The sequence below is a fragment of the Amblyomma maculatum genome, chromosome 5 (assembly GCF_055883805.1).
Source record: "Amblyomma maculatum isolate TAMU_Amacu chromosome 5, ASM5588380v1, whole genome shotgun sequence".
In the NCBI taxonomy this organism is placed as follows: Eukaryota; Metazoa; Arthropoda; class Arachnida; order Ixodida; family Ixodidae; genus Amblyomma; species Amblyomma maculatum.
In genome coordinates this window covers 95,276,567-95,298,797 of record NC_139348.1, presented here as the reverse complement: position 1 = coordinate 95,298,797, position 22,231 = coordinate 95,276,567, and the positions used below count along the sequence as shown (strand labels likewise).

The 22,231-nt window shown below is 46.6% G+C and overlaps 1 protein-coding gene across 1 annotated transcript in view; it reads right to left on the bottom strand.

Moving 5' to 3' along the window:
- Positions 1–22,231, bottom strand: part of eIF3d1 (eukaryotic translation initiation factor 3 subunit d1) — a 54,252-nt gene that overhangs the window by 26,596 nt on the left and 5,425 nt on the right. Inside the window, exons 4-7 of the mRNA XM_084603920.1 lie at positions 20,795–20,883; positions 18,401–18,728; positions 14,695–14,802; positions 5,065–5,113 (exon numbers count right to left, since the gene is read on the bottom strand). Of these exons, the coding sequence (XP_084460046.1) occupies positions 5,065–5,113; positions 14,695–14,802; positions 18,401–18,728; positions 20,795–20,883 (574 nt within the window). The remainder of the gene's footprint in view (positions 1–5,064; positions 5,114–14,694; positions 14,803–18,400; positions 18,729–20,794; positions 20,884–22,231) is intronic.

The window sequence follows — 22,231 nt, the reverse complement described above, 5'->3', positions numbered from 1 at the left end:
TGACCTGCCGAACCCATTACACCACAAGAACTTTGCTGCTATCGGCAAGAAAGTTCATGGTGCGGCCATGAAAGCAGTGGCAAGAAGTTTCATGTGCTTTTGTTGTGTTTATGAAAAAATACAGATGTTTGAAACTTTCAAATGCAATTTTCTCCATTCGTAGTTTTCAGCATTTTTTACATTTTGTGCAACAAATTTTGAGTACTTTCAGTGGTCAGATTTGGATGAAATTTTGCGCACAGCCTCTTCAAAGTGTGTAGAATGTTGTCATCTACCTGGTTATAAAAAATCTCTTGAACTTTTTTTTTTTTAAATTCAGAATGTTGACACATGGTGCCCAAAATATACACATTGGTGTTCCTGAATTTTTTTTACAATTATAGGATAAAATGAATAAATTTGAAGTAGCTTTCGACATACTATATTACCAAAGCAACATAATGAGCTATTGCAAGCTGGTCTAAACATGCATTTCATTATCAAAAAAGTGTGCACAAAAGGCCCTATATTGTGCTTTTGCAGACACTTCTACACAAAAACTAATAAAGATATGTGAAAAGCAAAAACATATTTGGAATCAGCATTAAAAACTCTATAAATGGCCAATGTTTCATAACCTTAGGTTCAATATTAAAGAAAAAGTGTTTTCGAGGAGCATCTCACCTTAAGGCCAGCTCGCTCACATGCAAGCGATTGAGCGATCTCAGCGACAAACGGCAGCGACAGAGCGAAAAATTTCCAACTTGTTGGAACTGCGCCCCGCTCGCTGCTCGAGCCACCGCGGCAGCTCAAAACAACGTTTCTGTGTTGCTGCGGCAGAAAATCGCGAGCGTTTTCGCTTGCATGCCGATGGTGCGCGTCACTCCGTTTCGGTCGTCGCATCCACAGCTCATTTCTTGGCAGCGTGCCAAGATGTTGGGCAGCGATAACGTCAGGGCGCATTTATCTTTTTATAGCTCCTCCGGTGGCGGGGTGTGAACTTGGCAGAGTGCCCGTGATGGCTTGATTGCACAAGTCCGGTTCGATTTATCATGCCGCGCTTGGGGCGGGCATCATGATCGCAGCAGCTGAAGGCGTGCTTCCCTTGATTCATACATGCAAAGATAAACGGCTCCCGCCAAAAATAAAAAAGCCTGCCGCTTCTTAACGTCCAACGTCCGCAGCCGCCATATCTTGCGCTACGTCGCACGTACAGCACAACGATAAGAAAGAATGACAAAAAAAAAAAAAAAAAAAAACACAGAGCTGCCGCTTCATAACATCCGCAGGCGCCATAGCCACGTCAGCCGCCGCGCGCAGAGGGTTCGCCACACACGCTGGAGAAAGCGTCCCACGTCTGTCTGAAAACGGGCTGAGCTGGCTTGGCGCATGCGTTGCGCGTGCTGAAGGAGAGAGCTCCGCAAAAGAATGGGCACACCCACGCACATGGCTTGCAAACGTGATGTGTTGACGCGCGGGAAACGATAACTGCAGATGCGCGCGCCTTTGGGGAATGGGTGCGGCGCTGTCCAGAACTGTCCCCTCTCATTCCTCCACGCGTGGCTTGAAAACGTCACGCAGCAAACGGCCAAGGGTGATGCGATCGTCTTTGGGGAAGGCACACTTTCCAGTGCGTGGTGCGGAGTTCGATATATCGAACGACCGGCGAAATTGAGTTCGATATATGACGCGGCTTTCCTATACTTTTACATGGGATTTTCAAGGGGATATTCCGCGAGTTCGATATAACCAAAATTCAATATATCCAGGTTCGATATAACCGGGTTCGACTGTATCTGCCTACAATGTTTGCAAGTGTTCCCGAGTTCTTGAACAGCCAGCCAGACAAATGTTCATGATGATCGCGATAGAGTGGCCCCACATGTTCTCACTGTCTCGAAATCGCAACTTTGTGTGCATTGCAACTTTACAGCCCTGCCATGACTATTTACACTTTGCCGAAGTCGTTCACCACGCCCCAAGTCAGTCTCCAATGCGACATTTGTGTGTGACCTTCACTGGACGACACCCACCACATGTCCACGATGCTGTCACTGGCATCAGTTTGCAGAGACTGCATTGCAGCGTTCGAATAATGCAAGGCAGCCTCGTTGCTTCCACTGCCATTCTCATTCTTTGCTTTCGTGAAGGATCGTATAGCATGCCGATCATTCTCGTCACTGATTGGAGGCCAGTTCTTGCTTTGTCCAATAAACCTGTTGAGGGCTACTATTTCTGCGGTGAGGGCTGCATCTACAACGATTAAGGGACCCCAACATTGCGTGGTAGAAAATCTTTAATGCTGCATAAGATGTCAAATTGTGCCTCAGAATGCACCTCACACAACGTTCGCAACTACTGCTGCGAAGCTTCTCCCTGAAAATGGCTAACTGCAGTTACCGTTGTTACTCTGCTAGTGCATTTGGCACTTATTGGGAAGAGCACAGAATAAATCAGAGAATCGGAAACGCCGACAAAACACCCGTGTGGTTCGATATGCCCTCAAGCCGAACTGTTTCCGAGAAAGGGGCGAAGCAGATAAAGCTTCTAATTACGGGAAACGAGCACTCGCGATTCACTGTGATGCTCGCGTGCACAGCCGATGGGAAGAAGCTGCCCCCTTTCATCATTTTTAAAAGAAAAAAATTGCCGAAGGAGGAGTTCCCACGCGATGTCATCGTCCGGGCCAATGAAAAGGGCTTTATGAACGAAGCGTTAATGCTGGAGTGGATCCGGCTCATCTGGAAGCAGCGACCTGGTGCTCTCTTTGAGCGAGCGAACATGCTCGTTCTCGACTCATTCCAAGGTCCCCTCACAGCCGACGTAAAACGGGCCCTGCGCGATGGCAAGACTGATCTCGTGGTCATACCTGGTGGGCTGACATCTGTGCTGCAGCCACTAGACGTTGTGCTAAACAAGCCTTTTAAAGATAGAACGCGCGAACTCTATAATGAATGGATGCTGGGCGACAACCTGACCACCCCCACCGGCCGCCTGTGACGTCCACCGCTTGCGACTGTCTGTGGTTGGGTGTCTTCGGCGTGAAAACCTCTGCCCGAAGAGATGGTGCTAAAGGCATTTAGAAAATGCAGCATCAGCAACGCGCTGGACGGCACAGAGGATGATGCTCTGTAGGACGTGGGCAGTGACAAGTACTCGTCATCAGACTCGAGTTTGGACGACTCTGAGTAGACCAACGCTTGTGCACTTCGCGTCTTTTCTGTGTACCGTACACATGACCAATTTTTCAACAGTGTCGCGCGATAATTGATCCGCATGCTTGTCAGTGCCTTATTAACGGTGCCGAGTGGTGAAACAAACGAGGTACGCGCATGTGTACACTTGCGCTTACTCTCGCTTCTTTCGCTGCTCCGTGCCATGATGATAAGGTGGCTGACAAACGCGCAGGTCAATGGTCGCACAATACTGTTGAAAAATTGGCCGGGTGTACATACGAGCAGCATTTCAGTGAAAATAAATACTGTTACCACTGTGCAACCGGTTGAGTTGCATTTGCTTCAAGGTAAGGGTGTCTTTCGGTACTTTTGCCATTGAAAAAGATTTTTTTCGTTTTTAGAATTGGTGAGTTAGGGGGTCGACCTATAGTCCGGTTTTTACAGTATCTTATAACACAGGCTGTGGAACAGATTAGCAGCAAACTGAACGCTTCCTCGTGCGCTTCATAACAGAACACCTAGTCTGACCTAATGCGTTTACCTATTTTGACTTGATAGATTCAAATGTTGAGTCTACCACTTCGATGCAGCGATACTAATTTGGAGTTGAGATTAATGGTCATAACATTTCCGCTCCCTATCTGGTGCATATTTATTTATTTAGAATACACCTCAAAGTCCCTTATATGGGATACTACACGATCCTTTTTGATCCTATGCCTGGGCTGATAAATTCCTGAGCACTAGTTATGTTGTCTGCCAAAAAGCCGCCTTCAGACCACACTACTGCGCCTTGACAAGCTTGGCGCCAGTGCCGCTCTTGTGATTTTTGCCTACTCTGGGATTGTAGATGACTGCACAACCACCTCGTTCGCCTTGTTTGTTTGTAAACATGGAGGAGGTCTACAAGGGTGGAAGCAGGCTCAAGCATTTTGGAGAAGCTGTGGAGTACAGACAGACAACATTGAAGGGTACACTATTCTTCAGATTTACTCCCCTGCCTCCTGGCAATAGTTTATCGCTCATTTTTAATATCTTTGCGATAGGCCACATGCCTTTCCAACACTCTTGAGAAGCTTCCTAGTGATTGACAGCTTTGGCATAGCAACCCATAACGCTTCAAGTATGAGTTTGTCTGACGTAGACCTGACGTGCTTGTCAAGGACAAAAGGGCTCCATGTTGAAGTACTGGCTTGTTGTCATAGTAAAACCATTAAAATGGAGCCGGACAAGTTTCCTAATGGCTAGCGGTAGTTTATGCCATCTGCTTCATTTGCTGCTCTCCCTACTCTCTCCACTGGCGATGCAAAAGGCTGGGAAGAAGCGCTACATCACATGCACAGTGCATTTTTTTTTTGCAATTATCTCCAATTACCGGTAGCTCATACTAAATTTACTTGCGAACAAGTATACATTTTGCTCCATGCTTCCTTCCCTTACAAAAATTTCATTTTTATTAAGCCCAATGCAAGATGCGTTATATCTTTGCCCCCAATGCCGACATTCCCGTGCTCTGCTAAAATTGATGGCAGAACATCGAGGCAGTCAGTTTGGAACTATTTTGGAGCAATATTGAATTTTGGAGCAGGGAAAGCAGTTTGGAGCAGAATGGAGCAAGTGGAGCAGCGCTTCCATCCCCGTGTAATTGAAAAGGCCTTGTATATTCCAAATCCGATCCTTTCTAAAAATAGCCTTTTTTTTTTTGTGAGATTTTCGTAATTTGACCCCTCTGCCCCCTTAAATGGCCTGAATTCGTGTGAAGAGTAACACAATAAAATCTGCCATTCTGCAAAGGGAAAGCAGAAGGGTCTGGAGCACAGACTACCGTCAAAGGCTACGCAGTTCCACCCTACAACTTCCAGCCCTCGAGGCAGTGCTTGTAAGCTCATCTACTCTCAGGGGCACTCACCAAACTCGGAGTCGTCCCGCTTGTCAAAAAACAGCTTGTCATTCACACGCTGCAACAGAAAAGAACGAGTCTCAGAACAAGTACAAATGTGCGCACTGACCGGCACACACACACAAAAAAAGCCCCAACCTTTTCTTTCTTTTTTTTTTTTTTTTTAATGCTGCGGCCAGACAGAAAGTTTTCACAGGAAAAAAGAAGGCACAGAACTCCATTTCGAAACAACGCAAGACCGACTGCCACGGCGCCTGGTTTTAAAATATGCAGCCACGCAGATTTTTTTTTTTTTTTTTTTTAAGTGCCCGTTTGCAAGTTAAAACACCAAGACCAGGCGCGAATTCCGAAACTTCTCAACAACAAAACGACTCCTGGCTTGCAAAATCTCACCTACACATGGCTGATTTTTTGCAGCAAAACTGAAAATTCGTTTCAAAACAACAAGCAAGTGTGCTTAGTTTAGAAATGTGCCACAACCTGTCACCTCCACATTTAAGACCTTAAGCACACATCCGTGCGCATTGCAAATCTGCCGCTTTTCCCTAAGAGTGCGCTAAAGCTGGCAGCGATTTCTCTGTTTCAGACCTAATTAGTATTCTTGTAATAAAACTGGGGGCACTTCCTCCACGCCCATGCAGTGTCCAGTTGAGACGCATATCATAACTACAATCACACTCATATACAAGTGACGCATATCATAACTACAATCACACTCATATACAAGTGGTCTTGGTCTAGGACTCAGCAAGACCAGCAAGTACAAGAAGGCTTCATTGCATGGGTCCTGGAGCTAATTTTGTTATTTTTTGACGAACTGTAATAAAAAATCACAGCCTTACTGAATTTTTCATATTGATTTCAAATATGCACCCCCCCCCCCCCCCATAAACCCCATTAGTTTGCAAGATAATTAATAATTTACTTCTACTGTTTATTGCCTAAATTCTGAAATAATGGGTTGCTAAAAACTTAAATTTGAGGCATGGTTAGATAGCCAGGAGAGTAAAGAATGAAATGTTGGGAGCAGTTTCCAGATGTTAACTACAGTTATTTACTCGCATAATTTGTGCACTCGTAACTTATTACCCGGATTTATATAAAAAAAAAAGCACATTTAACCGCATATTTCGCACAATTCATTGCGCGAAAACGCCAGCATGCACGTGGGAACGCACAAGCAGACCGCATCGGTGCGGCACACCGCCAAGGCCAAGCCAAAGCAATCCCAGCCGAAGCGAAGCCGCAGCGCAGTTGCGTCTGGTGCGTTCATCTCTTTGTTGTTGGTGGCTCGGCCTTGTGCGTAGTGGTTTGACGTATGGTTGTTCTGTTGCAATGGCATACCACAACTATCCGACGAAATGTAAACTCTAGGTGATTGAATTTGCCGAAGAAAATAGAAATCGTGCCGCTGCCAGGCAGTACAAGCTTAATGAAAGCCACGTGCGGTACTGGCGAAAGCAGAAGGCAGAGCTGATAGATGCAAGCCTGGAAAGGAGAGCATTTCAGGAAACCTAAGAAGACTGAATTCTCCACCGTTGAAGTTGCGTTATGTTCGCGAGCATCGGGCCTCCAGGATTGCAGTGTTGTGCGAGATGCTGCAGTTCCAGACGAGGAAAATTGCTCGCGACAAAGGGATCCTAGTTGCGATGTTCAAAGCAAGCAGGGGGTGGGTGACCCGTTTTATGAGACGCCACCACCTGTCTCTGAGACGAAGGACAACTATCTGCCAGCGTTTACCATTATGAGATGCCACCACCTGTCTCTGAGACGAAGGACAACTCTCTGCCAGCGTTTGCCAGTAGACTATGAAGAGAAAGTGGTGGCATTTCACAGTTTCGTGATAGCGCAGCGCAGGACCGAAGGTTTCATCATGTCCTAGATCAGGAACGCTGACGAGACGCCGTTGGCATTTGACATGCCACCCAACGTGGTGAGCGAAAAGGGAGTTTCGTCTGTTGCCATAAAAACAACTGGCAGCGAAAAGCAACGGTGCACTGTAATGCTGGCAGTGACCGCTGATGGTCACAAACTGCCAACCTTCGTCATATTTAAGTGGAAGACAATGCCAAAATTGAAAGTTAAAGGATGCATCCATGTTCATGCACACGAAAAAGGGTGGATAAACGAGGCATTAATGCTTGACTGGCTGGACACTGTGTGGGGACTGACATCGATGTCGGTCCTTGATAGCTTCAAGGGCCATCTCGTCGACAGTGTCAAACAGAAGTTGAAGGAGATGAAGACCACAAGCCGTTTAAACAAGAAATTTCCGGAGTCCTCCACTACGGCGTCTCTTATAGCTTGAGCTGCTTTGGCAAGTTAAGGGGGGACACTGGTCTTAAAACTATTTTTCTTATTTACCAACCAAAATTGATGCAACTTGGTGGGTTTGTGTAGTTTTTTGTGCAGATTCCAAAACTGCAATTATTTCTTTTGCGATCCAATTATTTCATGAGATAATTACACCAATTAGTCTAATTCCTACAAGAACAATTACAAAATGACCACTGAATAAAAACTTCAGATAAACACATTGCTGGACACTAGAAAGAATGAGGAACACAATGTTGCAAGCAGTTTTTTGATTAAGCAATTATTTCTTGTTTTATTGCATAACAAAGTTCAAGGGTCAAAATATAGCATATAATGGTCACACAAAAAAGACATTTTAAAAATTTTGAACAAGAAATTAAAAAATCTACTTGCAACATTGTGTGCTTCACATATTTGGCTTTATGCTGAAAAAGAAATTATTACTCCATCTGCAGTAGGTGCAGAGATATTAAGGCCGCAAAACTGCAAGTGGTCGACAATGCATGTTTTGAGAAAAGAGCAAAAAAGAAACGGGACTACCGTATTTACTCGCATAATGATCGCACCCCTGAATTTTGAGGTCAAAATTCCATTTTTTAAATTCCCCGTGTAATGATCGCACCCCGAACATGGAGCCGCCTGGTGGTTGATCTGCAGTCATCCCGCAGCGAATGCATTCCGACGAGTTCCCAACCTAGTCTAGTAACGTTGGAGTTCCCATGATTCCATGCTTTGCGGCCCTTCCTCCATGTTTGCGGCGTTCGCCATTTTGCAATTCGGCAGCGTCGTAGCGTGCTTTGTGCTTTTGTGCGAGTTTACGCCATTTCACCATGGGGCGGTATGCCAGTTACACCGCCGCGTTCAAGCTCAAGGCTGTTGATTATGCACTGGAGCATGGCAACCGCGCTGCTGGTAGGCATTTCGGTGTGGGCGAAATGAGGATACGCTATTGGAAGAAGCAGCGCGAGAAGCTGATGGCTACGAACAAGACACGGCGGGCTTTCCGTGGACCCAAAACGGGCAAGTTCCCTCGTGTTGAGGAGGCGGTCCTAGAATACGTGAGGGACCTGCGCAAGGATGGTTGTGCAGTGTCATTAGAAATGATACAGACGCAGGCGCGCACAACTGCCAGGAAGCTGGGAATCGCCGCAAAGGATTTCCGCGCTAGCTCCGGTTGGACGACTCGCTTTATGCGACGGAATGGACTTTCCCTGAGGCGGCGGACGTCGTCGTGCCAGCGGCTCCCAGCCGCGTATGAAAGCAAATGATAGACTTCCATCACTTCGTCCCTAGGCTTCGCGAAAAATGCGGTTACCTCATGTCGCAAATTGGAAACGCCGATCAAATTCCACTGACGTTCGACATGCCCCGGAATACAACTGTGAACGAGAAGGGTGCTCGGAGCATCCTCGTGAAGACGTCTGGCGCAGAAAAACAGCGATGCACAGTCATGCTTGCTGTGACGGCCGACGGGTGGAAGCTGCCACCATACGTGATCTTCAAACGGAAGACTATTCCGAAGGGAAACTTTCCCCGTGGCATCCATATACGTGCACAGATGAAAGGGTGGATGACTGCAGACCTGATGGTCGACTGGATCAAGACTGTTTGGGGAAGAAGACCAGGAGCATTTCTGCTTCCCTCGCTTCTGGTTTTGGACAGTTTTAGGGGTCACCTTGTGGACAGCGTGCGTGCCAAGCTGAAAGAGCTGCGCACGGACATTGCAGTCATTCCTGGCGGCCTGACTTCGCTGCTGCAGCCTCTCGACGTGTCTTTGAACAAACCGTTCAAGGACAACGTTCGACGACTTTATGCTGAGTGGATGGCGATGGGCCAGCATGATTTGACGCCGAGCGGAAAGATTAGAAGGCCATCCGTGGAGATGCTGTGCTCGTTGATCACAGAAGCGTGGAGCAGTATCCCCGACGAGGTAGTGGCTAAGAGTTTTAAGAAGACAGGCATATCTAACGCTTTGGATGGAATGGAAGATGACTTCCTGTGGGATTGTGAAGATGCTCCCAGCGACGACACTGCCGTTTCCGATGAGTCGTGCAGCAGTGAAAGCGAGGATTCAGACTTTGATTAGAGTACTGACGAAAAAACATAAATGGGCATTGTGCACTCCATGTGATGCTTAATGTGCGTGTTTATTGCGAAGGTAAGCCTTACTCAGCTTTTATTTTTGGTTGTAATCGAGATATATGTTCTAAGACGTCTGACCTGCAACTTGTTTGCGTTTTCGGTGCTCAAAAATTTTTTGTAGAAAATTTACCCCGCGTAATGATCGCACCCCGAAATTTGCGTCAGTATTTAAAAAAAAAAAAGTGCGATCATTATGAGAGTAAATACAGTATTTAACAGACATTCACTGGTGCAATGCACACATTTACAATTTAAAATGGCTAGAAACCTCCAGGGATGTAGTCTCTTTGCTTTCCAACGTCCAAGCGTCGCCTATTTCATTTTGATTTGCAGTTGCAGCACATTCAGTTGTCACTTTTTCGGCTGCGCGAGTCACATGCAGGCAGCATTTTCCTTTTTTTTCGTTGTTTTGCTACGTCCTCGCATCAAGACCGCGGTGAGGAACGTTTATTGCGGAAAAGAAATGTAATTTGGAGCTGTTTGCTGCTTTCCTGTGCTCTGCATTGCACTGGAAGCAAGTGCATTCACTAAGGAGTATGAACGAGGTCCGATCGGCGCAAACGCGCGGCGAGCATTACGAAGACGACGTGTCCCGCAGTTTACGCATTAGAGAATAAGTTTGACGGCGATTTCTTATCCCCGTTCACTTTTTTAAATGCCAATATCGCCGCCGTACGTTTTAAGCTTCGCCAATCTTGGCAAACTGTTTAGATCTGACGATCGTGAACTCCGCCTCGCCAAGCGGACTGTCCGCCGCACTGCCGTCATCGTCACGAAAACAATCCGTCTACCGCTTCACTGCTGGAGTTGGCGCGAGTTCAAGCTTTTTCTGTTTCGAGCTTATCTTTCTGTTCATCTGCGGCGGGTGCGACCGCTGGCAGTAGCAGTCTCCCGTGCTGGGGAACACGCTAGGCCTACTTCAGGCTCGTACACACGATCGTTTGGCGCACGACTTTCGTCGACCTGAGTGCGCACAGCCGGGGCAGGGCATCACTTGAAATGATTAATCAACTATTTCTTTTTTTCACTTTTTTCACGAATTCTTGCTGTGAATGCACCTCGCAAATCGGGACCAAGCGCGGCCGGCGTCATGTCTCTGCCGTCTCCTCGCGGCTCGGGCGTGCCGAGCAGACGCCGTCAGCCAGCTCCACCAATGCGGTGACGCCTTATCGTCATGTGCACCCCGAAAGCCAATGGGATTGCAAATGCCCCATTTTCTTTTTTGCTATTTCTTATGCGACCAATGGGCGAATGTAAACAGCAGAGGCGGCAATTTGAAGACGAAAGGCGGCTCTTTCGAATGAGACCAAGATGGCTACGGTGCCGCGCACAAAATGGGAGCTACGCCTCGCGGAAAATGGTTGTTTCGGGGGTCGTTTTCGGCCCAAATTTGGGCGACATCGATTATATAAATTGGCATTGTGACTAAAATACTGACCCTAGAGATGAAAAACTTAGCAGATCAGTAGATAAAGAGCTACTGATCTCGCTAATCACATTTTCTAAAAAGTGATTTTTTCGCGATTTTTTGGCCCGAAAGACCCGTGTCCCCCCTTAAACCCCCCAAACCAACCAACCAACAACATGCGGAAGCTGTACGAAGAGTGGATGGCCAGCGGAGAACAGTCTCACTCTGACTGGAAGAATGAAGAGGCCTGAATGGATACTGGCAGCGTGGGACAGAATCTCTCTCAACGTTGTGGAGCATAGCTTCCAAAAAACTGGACTATCAAATGCGCTTTATGGAACCGAGCACGACGCTATTTGGGACGCTAACAACGATGGTGACTACGGCCGCGACTATGTCAGCCATGGCTCAGAATCCAGTTTTTCGAGCAACAACTCCGACTAGACTAAGTATGTGCACTTAATAAAGGAAAGTGTTTTGCTTGCATATGATGCCTCACTTTTTTAGATATATATTGTTACGATGTGGCAAGCCGATGAAAACAGGAGAACAAAGGACAGAGAGAAGGTCGATGACAGTGAGACGACGTTTTATGAAATGTTGCTGGACCTAGAGTGAGCGCTCCTGTCTGCGCCACTGCCCGCTTCTTCCTTGATGTCGTCCGTAACAATATATTGTGCTTTATATTTTCTTTGTGGGTGAGTTTTAAGGCATGTTTGCAAAATTTTAGCGTAATTTGCGCACCCTTTTTGAAGCCTTAATTTATAAAAAAAAAGTGCTCAAATTATGAGAGTTAATATGGTAGCACTCATTTTGCAGCCTCATCAATATACAAAGCGTGTGTACCAAGTGGGAGTAAATTCATCAAAAACATTATTTTAATTTTCAAAAACAAAAAATCTGCTTGCAATGTTTCACACAGCATAGATTCAGCTTCCCATTGTAAACAAAATTTCAGCTCTATGTGCTTTGCTTTTCCCCCTCTCGTTCCCACCGGTTCTCTCTGGTTCATTCACGCACATGGCTTGCAAACGGGGAACGATAATCGCAGATGCGCGCGCCTTTGGGGAATGGGCGCAGAGCTGCCCTAGACCAGCCATCGCCGAACTGTCCCTTCTCAATCTTTCCGCGCGTAGCTTGAAAACCTCACGCGGCAAACGGCCGAGGGTGATGCGATTGTTTTTGAGGAAGGCACACTTTCCAGTGTGTGGTGCGGAATTCGATATAACCAAAATTCGATATATCCGGGTTAGAATGTAGTGTAGTTTTTGTATTCAGAAAAGTGTCCTAACATCCAAAATTCGATATATCCGGGTTAGAATGTAGTGTAGTTTTTGTATTCAGAAGTGTCCTAACATTAGTGGTAGTTTTCGCCACATGCTTCACTTCATGTTCTTGCTTCTCTCTCAAACTACTTGCGGCTCGCTTTAAATTGACTCGAGCACAAACATCCATCCCTCTTCCCGCTTCTCTAGCTTTCAAAAATTTTTATATGTATGCTTCTGCCACCAGGGCACCGCAATCGTTCCAGTGTTCAGTTAAATTTGATGGTAAAACACCACGCCAGCAAGTTTGGAGCAGAGAAGCTGTCTGGAACAGAATGGAGCAGCACTTCCACCCCTGTACAATATTTCTTGCAACATTTCTAACACCGCCTTAAGGGGAGATGCGCGTCGAAAAAGCGAGTTTTCCGAGTAATTTTTCAGTTTTGAGTTTTTGCCTGTAAAATTATCTTTGAACATTTAGCTACAACTTTCTAAAAGATCAAGGCAAAATTCAATCGTGAAGTTAGTAAAAAGTCCATTTTATTCAACCACGATGGCTCGAGAAAGTGCTATTTTCCGCGCAAATCGTCAATTTTCGTGCGCCTATACCTCGAGAACGCCGCGTCGCACGCCATTGCCGTTTGCTGGGAGACGTTGAGTAAGCCTTTCTCTTGTAGATAGCATCTCTCGCAGTTTCGTATCTCGGCTGCAAATAATAAAAAAAAAAACGTTTTCCGCGCACGCTTCGAGCGTCCCTACTGGACCTTTTAAATCACGTGGTGCTCTAGAGAGGCCGCCATTGGCCTGGACTGATACGACGCTGTGGCGAAGCCTACCTCCTGCTTTCGTTTTGTGCAGCGTCTGTATCGCGCTACATCGTGCTCTGCTAGTTCTTTTTAGCGGCCTTTTAGCATTTGTTGAGTTCGCGATGAACGACATGCAGAAGCGCAACTTCCGAGCTCGAAAGTGTCGGTCGAAGAACCCATACCGAGGACGCCGTCGCAGAAAACTGCAGCGGGAGACGCAAGCTAGTCCTAACCAGGCCAACGTCCACTCGGACGAGATCGATGCCGCGGTGAACTTTGTGAGCGCCTCGGAGGTAAAGATTGGACTCTTCAAGGAAGATAGGGCAGCTTGCGGTCATCGATATTATATGAGTGCTGCGATATGCGAGATTAGCACGCTTACGGTGCTGGTAAGCGGTGCTGCTTGCCCTACGTGCCGCACCTGTACCCTTGCGGTACGCGAACCGGTGGAAAAGTGAAAGGGGCTTTCGGCTTTTTTTGAGCTGCACTGTGAAAGTAGTGAGTGCCCAGCATCAGTGCTTTCTGCTGTGCACACCTCGAGCCGTGTTGTGCCCGGTGGACTTGCAGATAGCGCCAGTGGAAACCGGGACTATCGGAGTTGCTCACGACAGCTTCGCCGTCAACGTGAAGGTGGTGGTGGCCGCGCGCGCGATTGGCATCGGACACGAACAGCTGCCGCGATTTTGTGCAATTCTTGACCTGCCGAACCCATTACACCACAAGAACTTTGCTGCGATCGGCAAGGAAGTTCATGGTGCGGCCATGAAAGCAGTGGCAAGAAGTTTCATGTGCTTTTGTTGTGTTTATGAAAAAATACAGTTGTTTGAAACTTTCAAATGCAATTTTCTCCATTCGTAGTTTTCAGCATTTTTTACATTTTGTGCAACAAGTTTCGGTGGTCAGATTTGGATGAAATTTTGCACACAGCCTCTTCAAAGTGTGTAGAATGTTGTTATCTACCTGGTTATAAAAAATCTCTTCAACTTCTTTTGAAAAAAAATTCGGAATGTTGACACATGGTGCCCAAAATATACACATTGGTGTTCCTGACTTTTTTTACAATTATAGGATAAAATGAATAAATTTGAAGTAGCTTTCGACATACTATATTACCAAAGCAACAGAATGAGCTATTGCAAGCTGGTCTAAACATGCATTTCATTATCAAAAAAGTGTGCACAAAAGGCCCTATATTGTGCTTTTGCAGACACTTCTACACAAAAACTAATAAAGATATGTAGAAAGTAAAAACATATTTGGAATCAGCATTAAAAACTCTATAAATGGCCAATGTTTCATAACCTTAGGTTCAATATTAAAGAAAAAGTGTTTTCGAGGAGCATCTCCCCTTAAGTGTCATAGCAGTGTAAAGATCCTATCACGTGCAGTGAATGATTGACAGGGAAGCATCTCAGAAAAAAAAAGAGAGAGACAGTAAGAAAGATTAAAATCGCCTTGATCCCCTGAGCATCCCTTCCATAAATCCCGGCTTCCACAACTACCGTGGCACATTTTTTTTTCCCACACAAGCCACTAGATATAACCACTGTTAGCCTTTTTCGTTGCTTGATTATGCCAGCATGGATTACTTTGGCTGAAAATATTTTTGCCAAGAGGAAACGTCAAAGGTGTTCGAAACTCGAACCAGCAGGAACTTGTGGCACCGGACTGAACTTGCCCGAGGTCCTTTATTCTTTCTCACCTGCACGACAATATCCCAGGAGTAGACAGAGCGGCCTGCACACATGAGGCAGGCAATGATGGCGTCCGTGGCAAACACCTTGTTGTTTTGCCCTTCCGTCTTGGCCAGCTGTGCAGAGCGGAAAAAGAACACAGTCTTTCAACCTCCATAGAGAAAAAACAGAACACTGCCTCACAAAGAGGGAAGAGGGGCAAGTTAGATACTTGTTTTCCATCAAGCAGCCACACTGTGAGCAAGGCAATGAAAATAATAATAATAATAATAATAATAATAATAATAATAATAAAAAAAAAACACTCTACCTTTAATTAGTGAAATTGCTGCTTTGTTGCAAACCTAAGGATGCAGTAAAGCGGCGGCATTCCGAGTATTGTAAATACTGAGTTATCAATTATACCCCTTCCCCAAACCCAGCAAAAAAAAAAAAAATTCACGCAGTTCGCAGCATAGTGCTGAGCTGTTACATTATATAAAATTTGGTTAAGTCCGGTTCAAGACTAGACAAATGTTCATCACACCAGGCACAACTAGCCTCCTCAGTACCTGCTGTCATCATGCACACTGGCTTCTCTACTGAAGTTCTCGGCTACTTCGGAGAGGCCTGTTGACAAATAAAGAAGAATTTGCAAGACCACCGTCTGCTGACCCCTCGCGAAACTAGCATCTTTCACCAATCAACACATGGCACTAATAGCAACCTAATGTGTGCTTTTCGTGGGCTCTCAACATTAGGTAAGCTTCTGCATGGCTTAATTATGTATCTATTCAATAATCTTTCCACACTGCTCCCATTTGTGACATGACCATACCTGCTAACATGGTGAGGTAAAAAAACTGGATTACCACATATGGTCATGTAACGAGCCATTTTTTCTTTCCCAAGAAAAATTGACATTACTTTGCAAGGAGCTTCATTACATGGGGAGAAAAACTGCAGCCACTGCAGATAGGCGTTAAAATGGAAGAGCGTAAGATGTTCAGTGGTTAAGATGCTTGGCTACAGAACCGGTGTACCTCGGTTTGACCCCAACTGTGGCGGTCGGTGAGTTTTGATGGAGGAGAAATGCAAAGGTATTCGTGTGCTGTGCAATGTCAATGCACGCTAAGATCCCCAGGTGGTCGAAATTACTCCGGAGCCCTCCACTACGGCACCCTTTTCTTTCTTTCCACTTTCACTCCCACCTTCCTCACTGCGCGATTCAGGTGTCCACCAAGCACCCTTCCCCAACTCCCTCTTCCTCTACGAACGAGGCACGCCGTAAAGGCGATATTGTACCTTCGCATTAACAGCTAATGATTGTAGGACTCTGATCAATGCTTTAGCTCTCTTTCTTGAACTTTCGGAAGAAAGCTTAAACAAAAGTTCGCAGCATAGATTGCTGGTCTATTGTAGTGAGCTGCCCCTATCCCGGTGAACATGAGCAGAATATGTGAAGAAATAGGTCCCTGAGATGCTCTTGTTTACGTTGTGGATCATCATTATCGTCGGCTGTATTTAATGAGAAATACTTAACTCTTCTCATGCCTAAGTAATGCTGCGGGGGTCGTGTCACAGAGACATGCGCCTTTCCTTTCCTCTAAACCAAATTTAACGATTTATCGCCACGTTCGCTGGAAGTTACACCCCCTTATGGTTGCAATGACTAGAGGTAGCCGATATGACTCCTTGACATATTTTAAAGCTCGAATCACTAGCAATTTTGTGTGCATTAACCCAACGAACCGTTTACCCCCGGTCCGAACCTTGGGTGACCAGCGATTAGACCACAATTTTGAACCCCGCTAGCAGCTTCAATCTTACAAAGGGACTCTGTGCTTGTCTTGTTGTCATTCTCTGCAAAGACCCCAATTGGACGCACCTGTCGGGTACAATCAGCCATGTGATAGTTCAGTGGGAGCCTGTGCTCGTCTTGTTGTCATTCTCTGCAAGGACCCCAACTCGGCGTACCGTATGTACTCGAATCTAACGCGCACCTTTTTTCCGATATATCGTGTCCAAAAATTGGGTGCGCGCTAGAATCGAGTACGACCCTAAATCTCCGATATCATATCGACATCGGCATTTCAAAATGGCCGCCTGGTATGCACTTCGAGCCTACTAGCTGGTCTAGCTGTCTATGCCTAGCTGCAGTAGCGTCCTTCATGTGCTCTGGTACATGTGCTTTGGTTAGCCTACCCGTTTTCTGCGATTGACCGACCAGTATGGACGTGCCGAAGATTCGTCGAGTTCATCATGATGCCGCATTTAAACGGAAAGTCATCGTGTGTGCAGAGACGGACGGAAATCGGGCCGCATCACGCGCATTCGGAGTTCCGGAAACATGCGTGCGGGACTGGCGCAAGCAGAAGGAAAAGATTTTCGGCAGCAAGGCTACACGAAAAGGTTTCAGTGGACCGAAGCAGGGCCGGTTCACCGAAATAGAAGAGCGGCTCGCAGAATATGTTCTAGAGCAGCGAGCGGCGCAGCGGCCAGTGACGACGGACCTGCTCAAAGTCCGGGCGATGCAGCTAGCCCTACAAACAGGGCTAACGCGGAGCGACTTTAAAGCGAGCAGGTGCTGGCTGTCTAATTTTATGAAGAGAAAAGGCTTTTCTCTTCGAAGGCGGACAGGGATATGCCAGAAGTTGCCTGAAGAGTACGAAGAAAAGCTGCACAGTTTTCAGCGGTTCGTTCTAAGTTTGCGCCGCAAGTACGGCTACCACCTCGGCCAGATTGGAAATGCCGATCAGACACCGCTGTACTTTGACATGCCTGCCACCACAACCGTTGAAAAGAAGGGGGCGAAGCAAGTGCGCGTGTTGTCTTCCGGCCACGAAAAAACACGCGTCACCGCAATGCTTTGTTGCACCGCGGATGGACACAAGCTGCCCCCGTATCTCATATTCAGGCGCAAGACGCTCCCGAAAGGAATCGTGTTTCCGAGTGGCGTGATTGTGCGCGCCAATGAAAAAGGTTGGATGACAACGGACTTGGTCGCCGACTGGATCGATAACGTCTGGCGCAAGAGACCCGGCGGCAGTTTGGGCCTGCGTGCGATGCTTGTGCTCGACGCTTTCAAGTGCCATCTCGACCAACGCATCAAGGACAAGCTCGCTGCGTGCAACACCGACCTTGTCGTGATACCAGGTGGCATGACATCGCAGCTCCAGCCGCTCGATGTTTGCTTGAACAAGCCAGTGAAAGATAGGATTCGGGCGCTGTACACCGAATGGCTTGTGAGTGGCTGCCATGAATTCACTCCCAGCAACAGAATGAAGCGTGCCTCGCTGCAAGAGTTCACTGGATGGGCGAAAGATGCGTGGTGCACGATACCGTCTGCCATGGTCATCAAGGCCTTTAAAAAATGTGACATATCGAATGCCATGGACGGCACCGAGGATGAGATGCTTTGGTCCGTCAGCAGTGACAAGGAGTTGTCTGACAGCGACGACGAGTGAACCTTGTGCCGGCATAGTGACAATCTTGGCAAGATAAGCCGTTTCCTTTTGTGTGTGTGTTTTTTAGTGCACCAAGATTAAATCTTTGCTTTTCCAAACGAGACAAAGTTGTATTGCTGTATGAAAGCGTTAGGTGCGCGGTACTCTTTTTCGCGGAGAACGGGTGCGCGTTACAATCGGAGCTTTTTTTTTTTTTCGGGGGTGGGGGTCACGAAAAACGGGTGCGCGTTACAATCGAGGGCGCGTTAGATTCGAGTAAATACGGTACCTGTCGGATGATGGGGTCATCGGTGGTGGTGACCTTGTGGAAGATGCGATTGATGCGCTGCAGGGGCCGCTCATTTTTGCACGTGACCAGGTTGTACGCCTTGTCATAGAATTCCACGGCCCCGCACAGGTAGACGTCACGGCCCTCCCCAACGCTGGGCAGCGAGAGCTTGAAGAGGCGCGGGAAGTCCATCTCTTCCAGCACCTTCCAGCTGGGGCGCACCGCCACCGAGGCCTCGCGGTGCTTCACGGGCACCTGATTGCCGCCCTTGTTGTCAAACTTCTGGCGCATCTGCTTCTGCCACTTGCGAACCTGCTGCATTCGCTCCCTGTTCAATCGGAGGAGGCGATGCGCCATTAAAACGAGAGAGAAATAGGGGTTGGAAATAAAATCACAATTTTGAATGCTGACCATCAAATTCTAGGCGTGGCCTAAGTTCGATTTTGAAGTTTTCAAAATGCGTCCATTAATTCTGGCAGCTGTCCTGGCCAGCCCAACCTTGATATTTTGCCGAAGGACCTTTCAATTTTTTGGGTTGAACTAAGGGGCCCTTTCAAAGCTTATGCCCATTCCTGATTGGTCATTAAGTGGTGACACCCCAGCCCTGTTAAAACCAACTGAATTTTTCAGTGCCACTTTTTATGGCTGCTGGTGCTGACACCGCCATTTTTCTAGCAATGAGAATACAAGACTGTCGCCTTGGAACTAGGTACAGTTAAATCTCGTTACAAGAGACACTTGGTTAGAAGAGCCACTTGAAAATGGTTCGGTTGGCTTTCCTATGTTTACCATGTTAAAAACATTGCATACAAAAGGCATGGTTACAAGAGAGACTCAGTTACTAAGGGCAACCTTTTCAGGTCCCTGGAGTAAATTCTTCAATATTTAGAAGAGACACAACCCAGGTGTGCTCATGTAATGCAGCTGAAGCATACCAACTCGTACAATGATGCCCTTCAGATCCCTTAGCTAAATTCTGTTCCATATCAACGTCCATAGCACCAACTTGCCCCTCAAGAAGCTGTTACTTTGAGTCATTTTTATTGCATATGTCAAGAACTGAGGAGTGCTTCCCCATGATTGGAAAGTCAAACCGACTCCACGGTTTCAGCCACTGGCATCACATTACAGCAAATAAAAATTCATGAATGATATCTAGCATTTTTAACTCCACGGTTTCAGCCACTGGCATCACATTACAGCAAATAAAAATTCATGAATGATATCTAGCATTTTTAACTCCTCGCTGTTAAGATTTGATCACAAGATGAAAGCTCAGAATCCTGATGTCTTTCTCTTTGCGAACAATGCTTCTTGCAGCACCAAAAGCACCAAAGTTCTCGTGCTCAAAGCCACAAAAGTTATTTTTCTCTCCAAACTCCACACCCTACTTTCAACCAATAGACAAAGGCATTATGCACTCTGTCAAGTTGCTGTACAAAACAAGGTTGGTAGAACGCCTGTTGCTCGACAGGCAGCAAGACTGTACAATAGTAATTGATGCGAAGTTTGCTGTTCAGGTAATTTCAGGTGTCTGGAATGGCCTGAGAAATGAAGCTGAGTAAAACCGTTTCAGACAAGTAGGTTTTAATTGTGGTGACGTGATGTAAGAGGGCCCATATATGGATACTGTGGAAAGCTTTCTTGAAGATGAAGCTTGGGCGAGCATCCAAGAGACCGCTGAGGTACCAGAGCCTTTTGAGGAATTCATATCTGCAGACGTGGACCTTGTGTGCTCTCGAAGAGCTTACAGACTGCAATTCTCGCATAAGTGGCACATGTTTCACAGAGGATGACAACGAGGACATTTCAGAGGAAAAGCGTCAGCATCTGACGGTGACGAGCATGTAAGAGTGCCTCAAAGGTATTAGAGCAACAGGAAGGCTTGCAAGGTGAAGTGCTTTACCTCCAGAATTTGGGAATACACTCTGCACTCAAATACATACTAGTATGAATAACTTCTTTAAGCTTTCCTGAACAATTTCCTGTTAATGCATGTGAATGCATTTATATGCTGATGTGCAGTAAACTAATCAACACACTGCTTTTAGAATTTTTGGTTACAGAAGACATTTTTTTCGGGTCCCTTGAGTGCCTCTTGTAACGAGGTTTTACCGTATTTTGCCTCATCTCCACAACTACAATGCAGCAATCAACAAGAGTCATGTTTACCAGGCCGCACAGTAAACAGCTCTTCTGATTCCTGTGAAAGAAAAGGAGCTTCATAATAACTTTGCGGTGCGTGCATTACTGAGATGTGCAGCTAACACCATGAGCTCTCGCAAGCACATAAAAGCCGCAGCAAGGTCGCACAGTTAACAACAAGACTATATTTAACAAAATGACACCCCCCCCCCCCCCCCCTACCGAAGATGAGATGAGAGACAAACTGACCGTTCGCGACCTTTCGCAGACTTCGACAGCACCTGTAGTTGCTGTTGCTGCACCATCTTCTGTCGCTCACGGCTACGCAGGTTGCGTTGCTACACGGAAATGAAAAAGAGACAACAGGGTAAGTAGGGCAAGTACAATTTGCCACTCAAAAGCAGCTCATGCACAGGCCAGCTATTCAAACTTTAAAAGTGGTGCCAGAGTTACAGGGTTCAATCCCCACTGCTAGTGGCTGCGTCTCAATGGAAGCGAAACGGAGAGGCGTCCGTGAAGTGTGCCATGTCAGTGCACGTTAAAGATCCCCAGGTGGTCGAAATTACTCAGTAGCCCTCAACTACGGCATCTCCTTCTCTCCCCCTTCTCTCCTGTCTTCCTTCCTTACCCTGCGGTTCAGGTGTCCACAGAAAAAGTGTTGCAGATACTGCACCTTTCCTTTCCTGTGAACCAATTATTTAAAAGTGGTGCATTTGCTTTCCTAATGCTGCGAAAGTGCTGCAAGATGGCTTCTTTGGGTTTGCACCATGCACTGAAGTAGACAAAACCATTCGCTTAATCCATTGAGTAAGCTCTATGCAGCTAAAAACAACAACAAAAAAGCTTGAAGGTGTAATTATGTATCTTTGCACTGGCTACCTTCAGCACCCCAATTTCACAGAGTCAGCCTTGAAGAATGGTCCGCTCGTAACCAGCAGTTTCAATCCCTGTAATATTTCCCTTGCAAGAGGAGGATACCATAGGCAATGAATATATGGGCTGTAAAGGCACAGTTTATAGCCTGTGCCCTGAGCATGGCTTCTGCTTGCAAAAAACAAAAGGTGGCTTGCCATCATGACTCGAGATGCTCTGGAGAGCGGGATAGTAGACCCCCACACTGTCATGGACAACTCGCATGATTTCTGCACCCACGCATTTAGTTTCCTTCTGTGCTTCATTCTGCAACTGCAAGGTACACTCGTGTCTTGTTGTAATACTAACCACAACTACATCCATTAGAGTCTCTTTTTTTTTTTTTTTTGGAGAGGGCAAAGCGAGAGGTCATCGCTCAACCCCTACTGCATCGTCAATAGTGGAGAGTTCAATCGCAGCGCACTAGAAATGCCTCGTCACACCATGACATGCGAGTGATGACGAATACTGTCCATTCACTGGTCGCAGAATTGAAAAAGAAATTTTGTTTTTATACCTGACGTGCACGGAGCAACGGCAGCTAAGAACTGCGTTAGGAGATTCTAAATAGTATATTCAACAGTGGGAAATGCAGCACCACTACTTTGAGAGCCAGCGCAGAGGTCAACAACTTCAATGCTATATTTGGGGACAGCTTTCTGTGGCTATGCAGCCAAGGCTACAGGGGTGGGGCTTTCATCAATGCTCTATTACACCAAGCAGTTGAGGCATATCTAGCCACAGCCGGTCTCGAGGAAGAGCGCGCTTCTCTCC